The sequence below is a fragment of the Lipomyces oligophaga genome (genome assembly GCF_038497815.1).
Source record: "Lipomyces oligophaga strain CBS 7107 unplaced genomic scaffold V1516scaffold_1, whole genome shotgun sequence".
Classification (NCBI taxonomy): Eukaryota; Fungi; Ascomycota; class Lipomycetes; order Lipomycetales; family Lipomycetaceae; genus Lipomyces; species [Lipomyces] oligophaga.
The window spans coordinates 511309-525446 of NW_027117785.1; the positions used below are offsets into that span (position 1 = coordinate 511309).

A 14138-nucleotide genomic window follows, 5' to 3' on the forward strand; every position below is an offset into this window, starting at 1 on the left:
GGCCGTCCTCTCCGACGTTTTGGTTCACTTTCAGTTTTCATAGCGGCCGGCAACTCATGCTTTCTAGCTTGAATCAAATCATTTCTAATTTCCTCATCTTCTGGGTTAACATCTGATCTGGATTGTCGCCGAGCAGAATTTAGAATCTTCTGCATCTTTGCTTCCATGCCTTGCTCATTATGTTCTGAAAAGTAAAACTTTAGTATTCTAATATTTCCTAGGTCGTGTTTAGGAAATTAACTGTATTGGAGAGCAACTGTAAGAGTTATTCTTGTGACATACTGGGTAGATATAATCCAGGGGTTCCCAACTAATGGCAGTTCAGATCTTCTATTTTTTGAATTTAGCACGTTTCATTCCCAACTATGATCGTATTATGTGAAGTATATTATTATGTGACTATTTCAAAACGCCAATATTATCGCCCTTACCTAAACAAAATTCTCCATCTATTTATTTTCACTGACCATTCTTCTTTCCGCAGACTCTGCCGCCACAAACCGCTGATATTCAAGGGACAAGCCTTCCGAACCTCCTACAACCTGATCCTTTAGCTCATTCTCGAGCCTCTTCATATTGCTATGGGACTCAACCGCAGCCGATTGGCCGAAAAATAGATCCCATAGTTCATCTTGTGGGACAACTTCGCCGTCTCCTCGTCGATTCATCATTCGCCCAGACGCTCGCGATAGCGCGATCGTGTTACTAACATCTAGCTTGGCTTCCGTGAAATCGACGTTTGCTGTCTCCGATTCGGGATTCATAAGCGCTATGCGTCGTTTCGTTACGAGACTTAAAACAGACTCTTCTACTGTGCCGCCGATGGCGTACATCCATACGGTGGTCGGTCTCGTTTGTCCGATTCGATGAACCCGAGAGATGGCTTGCAGTTCCAACGCTGTGTTAAACAAAGGCTCACATAATATTACATGTGTGGCATTAATTAACGTCAATCCAGATCTGTAGTAAGTGTCAGCTAAATCGAACTATGAACTTCTTTTTCCCACTCGTTGAAATACTCACGACTGAGAGCGCGCATGTAGCAGAAAGCACATAATATCGGGATTCGATTTAAAATTTTCCATGTTTTGGTCAAGTGTCGCATATCGAATACTATGCCTCGTTAACGCCATCGCGACCAGTTTGAGAAATTCACTCCATTGTGAAAACAGCACTACTTGTACGTTTGGTTCGTTTTCTCGAAGCCAGATCATGTGCTGCAATATCATATCGATTTTAGATCCGAACGATCCTATCAGATCTATTGCTTTGATTTTATTGAGTGCTTCCGAGCTTAGTCCAGAATAAATTGCTCCTTTTCCAGATCCAGCTATAGTCGAGGACGAAGATTGCTCTTCCTGGACTTGGATCTCCGTAGCCTTGTACGAAATACTGTAAAGGTCCGACTCTTTAAGGCTTCGTTTGCAAATCGGACAACTTCTATGAAACTTCCACCACCTGGCTTGCATTAGCAATTTGATTCGGTAAGGGTTGCTAATACTTACTCCACAATGCAGTCCCGACAATATTGGTGACCACAAACCGTCAGCGAACCAATTTCAAAGGGACACTGGCAGATAACACACATGCGCTCACTCTCAGGGACACTTCCAGCATTCCCTAGAACAGTGCGTTTCAAATGCTCTAAATATCGAAATCTCGCATATCCCTTTCTGACTCGATTCAAAATCCTAGATTCTTGCTGCACAGCAGACTTAGAAAACTTTTCTACGTCCTTCGGAACAAACTCCGCAACTCCATCTGAGATCTGTTGCAGTTGTCGGTAGTACTCTATACGTGCATTGTAGACTAGCCGGAAAAAAAGCAATTCCTTATCCAACTTTTCCAATACATGTTTCTGGCTATCCATAAGTTCTCGGAGATTATTTAGTTCAGTATCTGCAATTGCATATTCCACTTCGTATCTTCTTTGCAGTCTATCTCCGTTTGCATCTTCAGCATTATACATTAGTTGGGTAGTGGTTCTTCGAAGCTCTTCATGCGCTAATTTCAAAGATCCGAGGTGAGGAGGAGGTTTGACAGCCCTTCGTTGCTGAAGTAGCTTTGTAGCTAGTTCTGTCCGCTTATCTAAAAGATCTTCTCGCTCGATATCATACTCGACTAGATTATTTCGAACACCATTCAGCGCTTCGTTTCTATCGGCCAAAACTTGTCGTATCGCTTCTTGGTACGAAAAGCCTTCCTCTTGGGCATCAAGAGATTCGGTATATTCCTCTCCATCCGGCTCCGAATCCTTATCTACCAAATTCTGGCTCATTAGTGAAATTACCTTTTCTCGCCATTCATCTAGAACATTGGCCTGCTCGTTCAAAAATCCAGATAACTCCCGTATACGACTAATTGTAGAACGGGTTTCTAAGGTTCCTTGGATTTCGTCGACGTCTTTAATCTCAGGAATCTCGACAAACTTTTGAAGCTTTGCTCGATTCATCAAACGATTCATGAGGACTTGTGCTTTTCCCTGAGATTCTTGCAATAACTAGAAAATTAGTACACATGCTCTGCTTTATAAGTACTTTCAACTCACTTCTTGGCGAGCTGCCTGTGCCAGTCCATAATACTTATCTTCGAGTTCCTTGTTTTCTTTCTGAAAATGGATACTCGCGATGAAAAACAAGCATCGGTGCTGGAGCTCGAGAAAGGTTCGTACTCGATGGCGAGACGCTGAAACTCTGTTTTTCAAATTGTCTTCTGTTTCTCTCTCGATTTGATCCATCATACTCCGTTCCTCTTTGCGCTGTTGGGCTTCTTCATCGTCGCTGAGAGCATCTTCGGCATCTTCCCCCTCCAGTAAGGATTGATCCCGTATAGCTGTACTTTGCTTTTCCAACTCTCGACGACGTTTAACGGTTACTAGAAACTCCTGCTGAGCTTTGAGGTCCTCTTCGACCAGTCTCCGACATGATAACAAAACCTTTTGTACGCCTTCCAGAGCAGCCATCCATAATTCTAGAGCTCTATCAGCATCTTTATTCTGTTCATATAATTGACCTCGTTGGATCAACGATGTCCAATAAGTCCGTTCGTCGGTCAGCACAGTAGACTGTGCGTTTTCCAGCATCGCTTCAAGGACGTCATTTACTGTCCTCAGTGGACCACCACCCAAAGCACGACGATTTCCTGCTCCTATTTGTGCATGACAACATGTTTGACGCAATCTACCTAGCCAGCGACTCATTTTTGGAAGAACTTCCGCCGGATCCCATTCATCATGCGCCGGTGCTCCAGTCGGCGTAAAACCGCAATCATCAAGAAATTCTTGAAACAAATGGCGATAATTATTTTCTTCAACTGTTGTGAATGGAATAGTCAGTACGATGCGCCGCTGCGGAGGAAGGGCAATGCTATCTTTGACCATATCCTTGGTATGTCTGAGACTTATTTGGGTGAAAAACTGGCAAAATGCTTCTCGGTCCTTGTACAAGCGCTCCCAGACTTTTGCCTGGTGGCCCTGAGTATATGGAACATAGCGTAAAAACTGTAATAATCCAGACAGATCAGAAAGTTCGTTTCGAATTGGAGTTCCTGAAATACCCCAGGCATGAAATCTAGGTACAAGTCGAGCAACCAATGCTGCATTACTCACACCGGTTTCCACAAGTTGTACTTCATCTAGCATCACTCTCCAGAACTCCAACTGAACTAAAGGACTTCGAAATCGTTCGTATTTAGGTTCATGTCGCAAACTTCGGGCCGGCGGCTGCTGTGCATAGTGGATCTCTCGAGTAAGAATGTTATATGTTGTTAGAACAACATCGTAATCTGCTATTTCTGCTGCGCCGACACGATTTTTCAAACTCCACGCGCCCCGGTAGTCATATACAGATAACGTGCGCGAATGCTTTTTAAATTCTTCCATCCATTGCTTGTGAATACTTGTAGGGCTAATTATGAGCGTAGCCTTTGATTTTACGATTTCGTCTCCCGAATAGCTGTCTATAGTTGATCTGCCAATGTCTTCGTCTGGACGTCTATTTAGCAAGATCAGATCAATTGCTTCAATGGATTTTCCAAGTCCCATTTCTTCTGCAATTAATCCTTTGGCGCCAGACATGAAACTGGAATAGCTCTCATCACGTAACTGGGTATCCGAGGTACAGACGAGTCCGTATTGTGGAGCCACCCAAAAGTACTTCCCTGTGACTTCGGTCTTTGTCCATCCTAGAGGTGGAAATGGTAGATCGGAAATGGGCATGTTTTCCAATTCTCCTGAGGTGGAAGAAATGAATTTTCCTTCTCGTTGCAAGCACCATTCAACTGTTTGTGCTTGGTAGTCAAGTAAAGGCGTTATAAGATCCGGATGCTGAATCATTGGACTAGCCTTTGGAAGCTGGTGCTGGCAAATGGCCCGATAAAACTGTACTGGAGTCACGGCCTGGCGCTCATCTGAGCCCATCGACTTTTCGTCTGGTTCATGATTATATTTCCGAGCATTCATAGATAAGGCAGGAAATGCTTTGTGTATGAGTTGATCAAACACAGGAACCGATGCCATCTCGGCAGCATAAGCCGAAGGAACCGCAGAACTAGGCAAAACAACTCCAAAATCTAAATATATCGATAATGAAGCAGCGACCGAGAAACATAGGCAAGGACTCGGAATTTTGAGTGGAGAAGTAGAATTTGTTAATTTCTTATTCGAAAATACTGATCTGAATAGTCGTAAATCACCTAACAATTCAAGATTTGATATATCTATTTGAATGATCAGCGTTTTTTTGCCGACTGAAAATATTTGAAGCTGACTTCTGGAATCATCAATTGTAAATGTACAAGCTATCCTGTAGACCAATTCTTCAGACTTTCCTAGAGATTGTGCCAGAATTGTGAGAACTTGGTCAATTGTCGATTTTAACGACAAATTTTCCGCATTTTTAATCAGATTAAGTCGTAGTTTAGTACGCAACAACACGACTTGGTCTTCAAACTTGTCAATACCAACAACCGTTGGTATTACTGAGTGACCCGGTTGACACTGCTCGCTGACATTCCGGTCGCGGTTCAGTCGACGACGTTTGGCGGATGCAGTTTCGAACTCCTGAGGAAATACTTGTTTACGAATAAGTTGGTCTATTAGTTTGAAGTTGAACTCGGAGATCTCGTCCCAACTAACATCAAGGAACTTGGCATCCATTGTTGCACTCGTCTTCGCAATGACTGGGTCTCAAGAAATTGCGAGTGTTACATTCTATTTCTCGAGAGAATGCTCAACCACCAAAAAGCTCCCAATACCCAGATGAATGGTAGTTCTATTCAGAGCTGATTAAAGCGCAAACCACACAAAAAGGTAAATGTAGTCGGATAATGAAGCAATTTGACAAACTTCAATGGGAGCTTGATTATTCAATCAGACTTATTCCGCTAGGCAAACTGGCAGTATCTGCTGCAGTAATATCAGTTAGATGCTAATAATCTCGTTAAACATCTGAGATATTTTTATTCTTATATCTACTTCACTAATTCAATTCTCTCTTAATCATTATTATCTTCGTTCCCAGACATCATTTCCCAGAACAGATAGGATTTAGTGTCACGTGACATTTGTTGAGTGTTCAGAAGGATTGGATATACAGTGAACAACTTTTTGACATCCTTTCTAGTTTCACTTTTGTTTCCTGTTGGTTAAAACTTAAGAGACGATCACCAATCAATCGCTGCTAGTCACGATGGTGACAGTTAACATTCGCACCAAATCCCCAAAGGCAAAGATTAGCCGACTTCCTTCGACACTAGAAGTAGATTCGAAGAGTACGGTCGAGTCACTGGTCGAGGCGCTCTCAGGAGTGACCAAGCTCGGTACAGAGCGACTTCGTTTGACATTGATCGATAATACTCGATTGATTCCGGGAACGCCGCTGGAAAAGTATGATTTACAAGACAATTCAATCGTCTATGTAAAAGATCTGGGTAAGTAGTTCGAAGATTCGGCACCAAAGGTATTTAACTGATGCCTCCAAATAGGTCCGCAAGTGAGCTGGGCAACCGTGTTTTATATTGAATATGCGGGTCCTATATTCATTCACCTTTTGCTCTACAACTGTCAAGCGCTATTTTATGGAAGAACGTACGAGCACTCACTCATGCAGAAAACGTTGCTGATCATGGTTCTCATCCATTATCTCAAACGTGAATTGGAAACCTTGTTCGTTCATCGTTTTTCAAACGCTTCCATGCCATTTCTTTACATTTTTCGCAATTCCAGCCATTACTGGTTTCTATCAGGCGTATTGTTGGGGTATTTTTCTTATAAACCTGACACTCGCACTCCACTTCCCCCGGCCATTTATTACAGTTTGGTTGGTCTTTGGATCTACGCGGAAACTTCGAATTTCGTGACACATCTCATTCTTTCTTCGCTTCGTCCTAAAGGTACAACACAGCGTAAAATTCCATTTGGATACGGCTTCAATCTTGTTTCGTGTCCAAATTATTTCTTTGAAAGTCTCTCATGGCTTGCTGTTGTTGGAATCACTAGAACCTGGTCGGCAGCTCTGTTCTGGCTTGTGTCCACGGTCACAATGTATCAGTGGGCTCTGAAGAAGCACTCAAAGTATAAACGCGAGTTTCCTGGAAAGTATCCCAAATCCCGTAAAGCGATCTTCCCATACATAGCTTGAGCTGGTCTACAATCGGAGACTAGCCATATTGAATCTAAAGTTTGGTTCTTCTAATGTTCCACAAGCTAGAAAGAAAATTAAGCGAAATAATTATAGCATGAAAATATAAGATATGAAGAGGTAACATGATCTGTAGATCTAACACCATAAACTCACTACTTCACAAGGAAATTAATTGCATCGCTTAAGATCACTAACGTCTAGTTCAGATTCTTCCGAAGTAATCGAGCCTTGTTTTGTTTTCTTGTCTTCCTCCTTCTTAGAAGCAGGCATCTCATACTTTGGAAGATCATCACCAAAAATCAACATGTACGAACAAGCTGCAACAACGATTCCTGTGAACGAAAGTAACATGAATTTAGAAGGTCGTGCTAAAGCCTTATCTAATGCTGTCGGAGACATGACTTGGATTGCGCGTTATTTTTGTAGAATTTGAAGATAATTTGCCGAAGCTGACTCACTGGAGTGGAACTAGATGAGTAAATAGACGATGACCTGGCAAATGACGGGAACAGGAAAATGATCTGTCGATACTATTGACCCAGTTTTAGGTTTACATGAATATTTATATAAGTAGAGCTATTTTGGTCGTGTTGCTTCTTAGCGCTAATTAACGCGTGCTCCCAAATCTAGTCGACTTTACGCGTTCGTTGAATCTGATCTGGCTGCAAAGCATTCCATTCTGAGCTCATGAATACAATGCCTCCAGTAGCGTCTCTATCCACTACTGGAGGAGATTATTTACTGTCCGAACCGGAGTATGTACTACCTTATATTCAGTTACGTACAGGGACTAACCCTAGCGAGCTTCTCGTCTTCTGTTTCTATTGCCAAAAGAGATACCTCTATCAATGTTAATCTGATTGAGGAGTATAATAGCGAGTTTATAACTAAAAACAAAGGTGATTCATACGAACGGCAATATGCCAGCATATATTTCATGCGGTTGGCTCTGTTAAAGCCTCGAGTGTGTCAGTCGGCTCAAGATGCATGGGGTGATATGATTGTAAGTATCCAAACTAGAATTAATTGATGTCTCTAATTAATTGCACAGGTTGCTGGACAAAAAGTGCAGTATGCTCCGCGAGCATTGGACATTAGTCCTGGCAAGCTTTGTTATATCGTTGGAACAATTTATCTTGAAATCACAAGCAAGCCTAATATTCTTGAAGAAGTTACTAATGAGTTTTGGACAGATGTGCCAGATACGCATACCAAATTCACAGATAGGCAACATGACGAGGTTGTCATTGAAGATGAAAGTGGTCGTGTTACATTAACGGGACCTGCACTTTCAAAATATCTCGATCTGCTGATAACAGGATGTGTAGTTGGCGTTCTTGGATCTGAAACGGCAGAGGGCCAGTTCGAAGCTATGCAACTGGTTTTCCCAGAAATGGCTGAGCAAAAAGCTATTGCACCAAATTATGTAGAGAAGAAATATCTGGCTCTGCTATCTGGATTGGATATTAGTGGGGACGAGCATGAAGGAATTGAGATAAATTTATTAAAAGAATTTTTGATGGGTGAGATGGATTCGATTGTAAGCCGTGCTTGTTCTATGCATATTTGATAGGTTTCAGCGACTAATAAGTTATAGGACAATACGGATGGAACGAATATTGTGCATGCTATTTTTGCGGGAAATACATTTGCAGAAGTCAATGCTAGTTCACTATCCGGTCAAGAAGACCCAAAACGGAGGTTCCAAACTTCCGAGCCTTCTAAACCAGTCGAGGCGGTTGATAAAATGTTAACGCAATTAGCACTATCAATGCCGATAGATATTATGTCAGGGCCCACTGACCCTACTACGATAACACTTCCCCAACAGCCACTACATCCAGCCCAGTTTCTTCGATCAAGAGCGTTAATACCTTCCGCTATTCGGCCGGTCACAAACCCATGTTGGTGGGATATTGGCGGTGTAAGAATTTTAGGAGTTGGTGGACAGACCATCGATGATATTTACAAGTACGCTGCTGGAACCGATAGGATATCGATGATGGAACACACTCTTCGATGGCAGCATATAGCCCCTACTGCTCCTGATACCTTATGGAGTTTCCCATTCCAGGACAATGATCCGTTTGTGATAAGGGAGACTCCACATGTTTATTTCGCAGGGAACCAGCCAGAGTTTGGAACAAGCTTGTATTCAGGTGCCAACGGCCAGCTGATTCGAATAATCACTGTTCCAAAATTTAGCGAAACAGGGCAAATAGTGCTTCTTGATTTAAGCAGCCTAGAATGTAGTGTGATATCGTTTAAAGCCGGAGTTTGAATTGCAATATAGAAATCTATGATGTGGAATTAGAATACAATAATATATATATACACCAAGCAGTATAATGGATAAAAATACAAAGACTTTGGATCGGATTAATATGTAAATCTTGAGCATTAAGGTTCCAGATTATTGTCCGTTCGGAATATTATCCGGTATCCGGTCGAAGAAACCATATATTTGCCATCGGGCTGAGGTTTCAATATCAAAGTCTCGGTAAACCCGCAAAGGTTCCTTTTGTTGTCACTTCCTATCCGGACTTTTCCCTCTGTAACCAAAACCACCCCCGGAGCAACCAGTCCACTCCCAGATTCATCACCTAAGAGTGTAATCGGATGGCAATTATATCCAGTCACAGTATGCTGCGTTCTCGGCATGCTAGCGTATAGCTGAGCGTAGGCATGACCCCCAACCATGGGATTCCCATTATAGACTATTGCCGCGTTTGATTCAACCAACGAGGGCAATGTCTCGGGATTATTATCTATACATGGATAATATACAGAGATAAAGGCGTCTGCTCCTCGGCTAATTATGTCGATAATTTCGTTTAGATTCTGATTGCGGAATAATTAGTAACGAGAAAACAGCACACTATCATCGTACTTACAGCCATTGTAAAACAGTGAATCCCAAAACAGACAAATTATATATATCGCACTCTACTATTTTAGCAAAGCAAGAGCAGATCTGAGAGTCTTTGCGAGTGAAAGAATCAAATAATAGTTTTATCAAACTAGAAAAGAGTTGAATCAAGTGTGCAAAAAAGCACAATTGAACAAGCCGCACCTTGTGAATCCCCTGAATTCAGAGCTCTCTATAGAAGTAGAATTTGGAATACGTAAATGTTTCATAAATTTCTTTTACAACTAATGACAATGTACAAATTCTTATCACTTTAATTCTTCGAGGGTACTAATAATAGAAGTAAAATGCATAAGCTCAAGAAAGATTGTAAATTCAGGCCTATCTTACATAATCCAACAGTAGTCTATCAACTTTCTATTCTCCGCAAAACTTGCTCCAGTCGCTCAATTTCTCCTAAACTTTTCGCATTTCTCAACTGCTCCATAATTTCTTCCTTTTCTTGTGCAGTCAATTTATTTCTTAATGTCGATGATTTCCCATTCAGATGATTGCCATTGCTATCGACGTTAAACACACGTGCCTGCGCATTGAGACTGGCCGCAGAGTATTTAGCTGCTAAATCAGTAGGTTCGTCAATGGTTCCAAATAGTTGTGTTGCCTCTTCTCGCTCAGATTTCTTGACTTTGTTGAAATCGAGTATTCGCACCGAGGGGATTGCCCAAATGAGAAAAAGTCGGTAGTGCTGGCATGGTGAATAAATAGCTCGCAATTATATCTTCTAAAATTTAAAACGTACCTCATGCCGAGTAATTGGATTTTCCAAGAAAGATATATAAGTTAATAGAGATAATTTTTGTAGCGGTAAGATATCGGACAGATTTGAAAGTTGATTGTGAGTCAGGATCAAAGTCGTCAAATTCGGAACAGAAGTGGCGATAGAAGGTGAAATCGATGAAATTTTATTTCGCGCTAATAGTAGCCGTCGAAGATGAGGAAGTGATGGAATATTGGCTAATGACGTTAGATCATTGTCCGTCAAGTCTATCGCATCATTCAGGTCCTATTCATTGTCAGAATCGCGTCCCATCATATCACTCAAAGGCCCAAAAGAAATGTACCTTTGTTGCACCAAGATTCTCTAATGCTGGTATTCTATGGCCTGTAAGCCGTCAATAAGGAATCAATCCATGATAAAATCGTATCCATTCACTTACCACGCAGATTCAACTCTCGATCTTTCAGCGGATTAATATAGGACGGCGAGCCATTAATAAGATCTGCGGTCAGCTTCATTTGATTTTCTTTTATGCAAAAAGTATTTTCGTTCTTATTCTAAATCAAACTTGAACTTATTTGGATTTGGATTTCGATTCGTAGTTGTTTGGCTCAAGCTTGTTGATTTCCTCTAATGTGGAAATAATTTGTGTGCATGTGTAATCGGGAGAGGGATTTGTATACGAGCCCTCTTACTCTCATTTTCGACTTCTTTCGTGGCAGTCATAAGGTTTCTAGAAGAGACATTAAAATTATAATAGAGCTATTCTTTGCTGTTACTTAGATGGTAGAGACACTTAGTTGAATTGAGTTTCGCGCTTGCGTTGTCTTGAGGTCTTTCAATGATCTACTCTTTCAAAGTCAAACTAATGTTTCCCAGCCGGAGCTCAAGTTTTCTAACAAGCATATTTGACATTTAGACCAACAATTCTAGACATGAGCTGAGATTATTACTGTTTCTTAAAAATTAATAACTTATATTATTGAGCAAAGGTATGTATGAAAACTTTCCGATCCGAATTGAAAATAGCACAAATCTAGCAGAGCTAGTTTATTAGGTCTGCGCCCAACTTTTGAAAATCAATTACCTACTTTTCAAGAGCCTAAGAAAGTGCAAGAAAGATTCTTTGCCAAAGGACACCTAGCTTACACTGGGTGAATCGGATAGTTTGAGGTGGATATATGATCAAAAGTCACATATATTTGCCATAGAAAATCCGTGACAGTATTTATGGGTCATTATGAAGTTTTCTAACTGAGTGTCAGATGAAGTTTGTTGCTTTAATCTCGGGCGGCAAAGATTCATGTTTTAATATCATGAATTGTCAATGGAATGGACATGAGTTGGCTGCTCTTGCAAATTTGCATCCTGTAAAGCCAGAAAATTCTGCCTCGGATGATGGTGATGTTATTCATGAGCTTGATAGTTTTATGTATCAGACTGTTGGACATACCGCTCTTCCGCTGTATGCGCAGTGTTTTGGCGTTCCAATTTATCGAGGCAGTATAACCGGTAGCGCAATCAGCAGTGCACTGGATTATTCTACGACTGAATTAGATGAGACTGAAGATTTGTTCCTCCTTCTCAAGGGCATAAAGCAAGCGCATCCGGATATCAGTGGTGTGAGTGTCGGCGCAATTTTATCGACCTATCAGCGCACTCGGGTGGAAAGCGTTTGTGCGCGTCTAGGTCTCACAGTATTGGCATATTTATGGCAGCGAAATCAAGTGGATTTGTTGAATGAGATGATTGATGCAGGTTTGGTAGCAGTGCTCATTAAAGTTGCTGGTGCAGGATTATCTGCTAAAGATCATTTGGGCAAAACGCTAGCGCAAGTAAAACCATCACTTTGGAAACTACATGAATTATATGGTAGTCATGTTTGTGGCGAAGGCGGCGAATATGAAACTCTTGTTCTAGATTGTCCTGCGTTTAAGTATGGCCGATTGGTCATTGATGAGACTCAGCTTGTCCAAGAGGAGGGAACTGGTGTGGCGTATTTGAAGGTTTTGAATGCACATGTCGAAGTAAAACCTATTCTGGCAGAGGGATATGCTTGTAAAAGTGCTATTCCACTACTGTTTGACTCGAATGGAATCAAATTACTGAAGCAATGGGAAATACTTAGTCATCCAGATATCCCGCTAATGGATTTTTGTCAGTATGAACCTTTGAAGTTCAATTCACAGGTAATTAAACTGGGCCGATGGATAATTGCTAGTAACTTTACTATTCATGGTCGACACTGTCTCACGATTGAGGAAGAAATTACTTCATTGTTCGATGATCTATCGAATTCTATGTCAGCCGAGGATGACAGTTCGATTTGTCAACGAATAGCGTTCGTCTCTCTGATCCTGAAGGATATGACTGAGTTTGGAGGAGCAAACAGTGCGTACAAGGAGTGGTTTGCAAAGACCACAAATGGACGACCAAATCCTCCAGCCCGAGCTTGTATCAGTGCCGGAGTTCCGGATCACTGTCGTGCTGTAGTATCTGTTGTTGCACAACGAAACGAGACTGGAAATCATAGACGAGGTTTACATGTTCAAGGTAGAAGTTACTGGGCTCCCGCAAATATTGGGCCGTATGCACAAGCTATTCAAGAAGAGGACTTGATCTTTTTAGCAGGTCAGATAGGACTTGTACCTCCAACTATGCAAGTTTGTAAGACTGTTGTGGGACAGTCGGTGCTGGCTCTTCAACATTTGAAACGGGTTGCCACGGCTGTTACGGGGTCTGTTGAAGTTGTTCGAGGTCAACGAGAGAAAAAGAGTAATAATGAAGAGAAAGAAGATGGTAACTACGATGAAGAAGAAGAAGAAGAAGAGGAGGAGGAGGAGGGAAGTGCTGAATTATTGTATATTGTGGGGATAGCATCCAATATCGAAGCAGCAGCTACAGCAGACTGGATACGACAGACATCAAAAGTTGCTGGAGGTGCGGGATTTACCGTTCAGGTCGAAGGGCTTCCTGCGGGCTCAGAAGTAGAATATGTTGGAGTAGCAGCAGACCGAAGATGGGCGGAAGCAAAGCAAGCTGAAGATGACGAGCGAGAGTATAGAAGCGACGGTCGATGGGAAATCAATGGAGGCATCGCATGTAAGAGTGGAAGAATATGGACTTTTGCATTCACAGCTGATGACCGGGAGAGCGTTGACGCGACTATCAGAGCGTTTCAAGCCAAATCCAACGTAGAACTGGTCGCTACTGTCTATATATGCGAGCTTGAGGGGTCGAATGAAATAGCCGAGACTACGAAATCGCTGTGCGCCGGGGCCGAAGTGATTGTGGCAAAGGCAGTCATTTTTAAAGACAGCAGATATAAATGTGGAATTGTCATTAGAGGTGAGGAGCAATGGTGATATAAGTCTGTGATTATTACTGCCGTCACAGCTGAGCTCGCCAGTTCAGCCAGTTTCGGTGTAGAGTAAGTAATGTAGAGGCCACCCACGCCCACGCCGCTTAGTCAGTGGCGGTTTACCTAAAGCCAGTAGGAAGACAGTTTGCTTTGTACTCCTATCGACTGCTAAGCTTCTGCGCGACGTGCTGTTAATGGACGGATGCACGACGTAAGGAACAATAACAGAGCTTACGAGAGATCGCCGGGATTTATTAGGGACAAAAAGTCAAATATACGAGCTCGACCGAGTTTTAGACTCGAGCAGACAAAATTTGCAATCTTAGAAAAGAAGGCTCGCTATTCGACAAGACATGCTCCTGGAAGCGCTGGATATCCCCTATTCTTCCGCTGAGGCGAGCGAATTGACTTGCTTAGCGAGCGGGAACGAGACAGGCAATTGTAAAAGACAGTGTGCAACAGCCAGCATTGCGGGCATGCCAAAGCAGT

At 42.1% G+C, this 14138-nt stretch overlaps 7 protein-coding genes across 7 annotated transcripts; 3 read left to right on the plus strand and 4 right to left on the minus strand.

The window, feature by feature from the left end:
• Nucleotides 1-449: 449 nt before the first annotated feature.
• On the minus strand, nucleotides 450-5155 carry V1516DRAFT_661536 (SNF2 family N-terminal domain-containing protein; the record flags this gene model as incomplete). Its single annotated transcript, XM_066920369.1, has 4 exons — nucleotides 450-960; nucleotides 1024-1458; nucleotides 1506-2500; nucleotides 2549-5155. 4 exons carry the CDS (start codon nucleotides 5153-5155, stop codon nucleotides 450-452), a joined length of 4548 nt encoding a protein of 1515 aa, XP_066779640.1.
• Nucleotides 5156-5538: 383 nt separating this feature from the next.
• Nucleotides 5539-6760, plus strand: V1516DRAFT_667684 (3-oxo-5-alpha-steroid 4-dehydrogenase-domain-containing protein). Its single transcript, XM_066920890.1, has 2 exons — nucleotides 5539-5928; nucleotides 5983-6760. Exons 1-2 carry the CDS (start codon nucleotides 5688-5690, stop codon nucleotides 6636-6638), a joined length of 897 nt encoding a protein of 298 aa, XP_066779641.1. The 5' UTR covers nucleotides 5539-5687; the 3' UTR covers nucleotides 6639-6760.
• Nucleotides 6761-6809: 49 nt separating this feature from the next.
• On the minus strand, nucleotides 6810-7040 carry V1516DRAFT_661538 (uncharacterized protein; the record flags this gene model as incomplete). The annotated part of the gene is made up of 1 exon (XM_066920370.1): nucleotides 6810-7040. One exon carries the CDS (start codon nucleotides 7038-7040, stop codon nucleotides 6810-6812), a length of 231 nt encoding a protein of 76 aa, XP_066779642.1.
• Nucleotides 7039-8984, plus strand: V1516DRAFT_667687 (DNA polymerase alpha/epsilon subunit B-domain-containing protein). The gene is made up of 4 exons (XM_066920891.1): nucleotides 7039-7396; nucleotides 7446-7644; nucleotides 7693-8181; nucleotides 8239-8984. Exons 1-4 carry the CDS (start codon nucleotides 7329-7331, stop codon nucleotides 8920-8922), a joined length of 1440 nt encoding a protein of 479 aa, XP_066779643.1. The 5' UTR covers nucleotides 7039-7328; the 3' UTR covers nucleotides 8923-8984.
• A 57-nt stretch (nucleotides 8985-9041) lies between these two features.
• V1516DRAFT_644690 (uncharacterized protein) lies at nucleotides 9042-9761 on the minus strand (the record flags this gene model as incomplete). Its single annotated transcript, XM_066920153.1, has 2 exons — nucleotides 9536-9761; nucleotides 9042-9482 (listed from the first exon to the last, which is right to left on the minus strand). Exons 1-2 carry the CDS (start codon nucleotides 9539-9541, stop codon nucleotides 9042-9044), a joined length of 447 nt encoding a protein of 148 aa, XP_066779644.1. The 5' UTR covers nucleotides 9542-9761.
• On the minus strand, nucleotides 9762-10893 carry V1516DRAFT_667692 (leucine-rich repeat-domain-containing protein). Its single transcript, XM_066920892.1, has 4 exons — nucleotides 10728-10893; nucleotides 10632-10672; nucleotides 10310-10573; nucleotides 9762-10255 (listed from the first exon to the last, which is right to left on the minus strand). Exons 1-4 carry the CDS (start codon nucleotides 10804-10806, stop codon nucleotides 9920-9922), a joined length of 720 nt encoding a protein of 239 aa, XP_066779645.1. The 5' UTR covers nucleotides 10807-10893; the 3' UTR covers nucleotides 9762-9919.
• A 660-nt stretch (nucleotides 10894-11553) lies between these two features.
• Nucleotides 11554-13347, plus strand: V1516DRAFT_614754 (uncharacterized protein; the record flags this gene model as incomplete). Its single annotated transcript, XM_066919334.1, has 2 exons — nucleotides 11554-13035; nucleotides 13126-13347. Coding segments are annotated over 2 exons (1704 nt in total), but the record flags the coding sequence as incomplete, so codon positions are not given.
• Nucleotides 13348-14138: the final 791 nt, after the last annotated feature.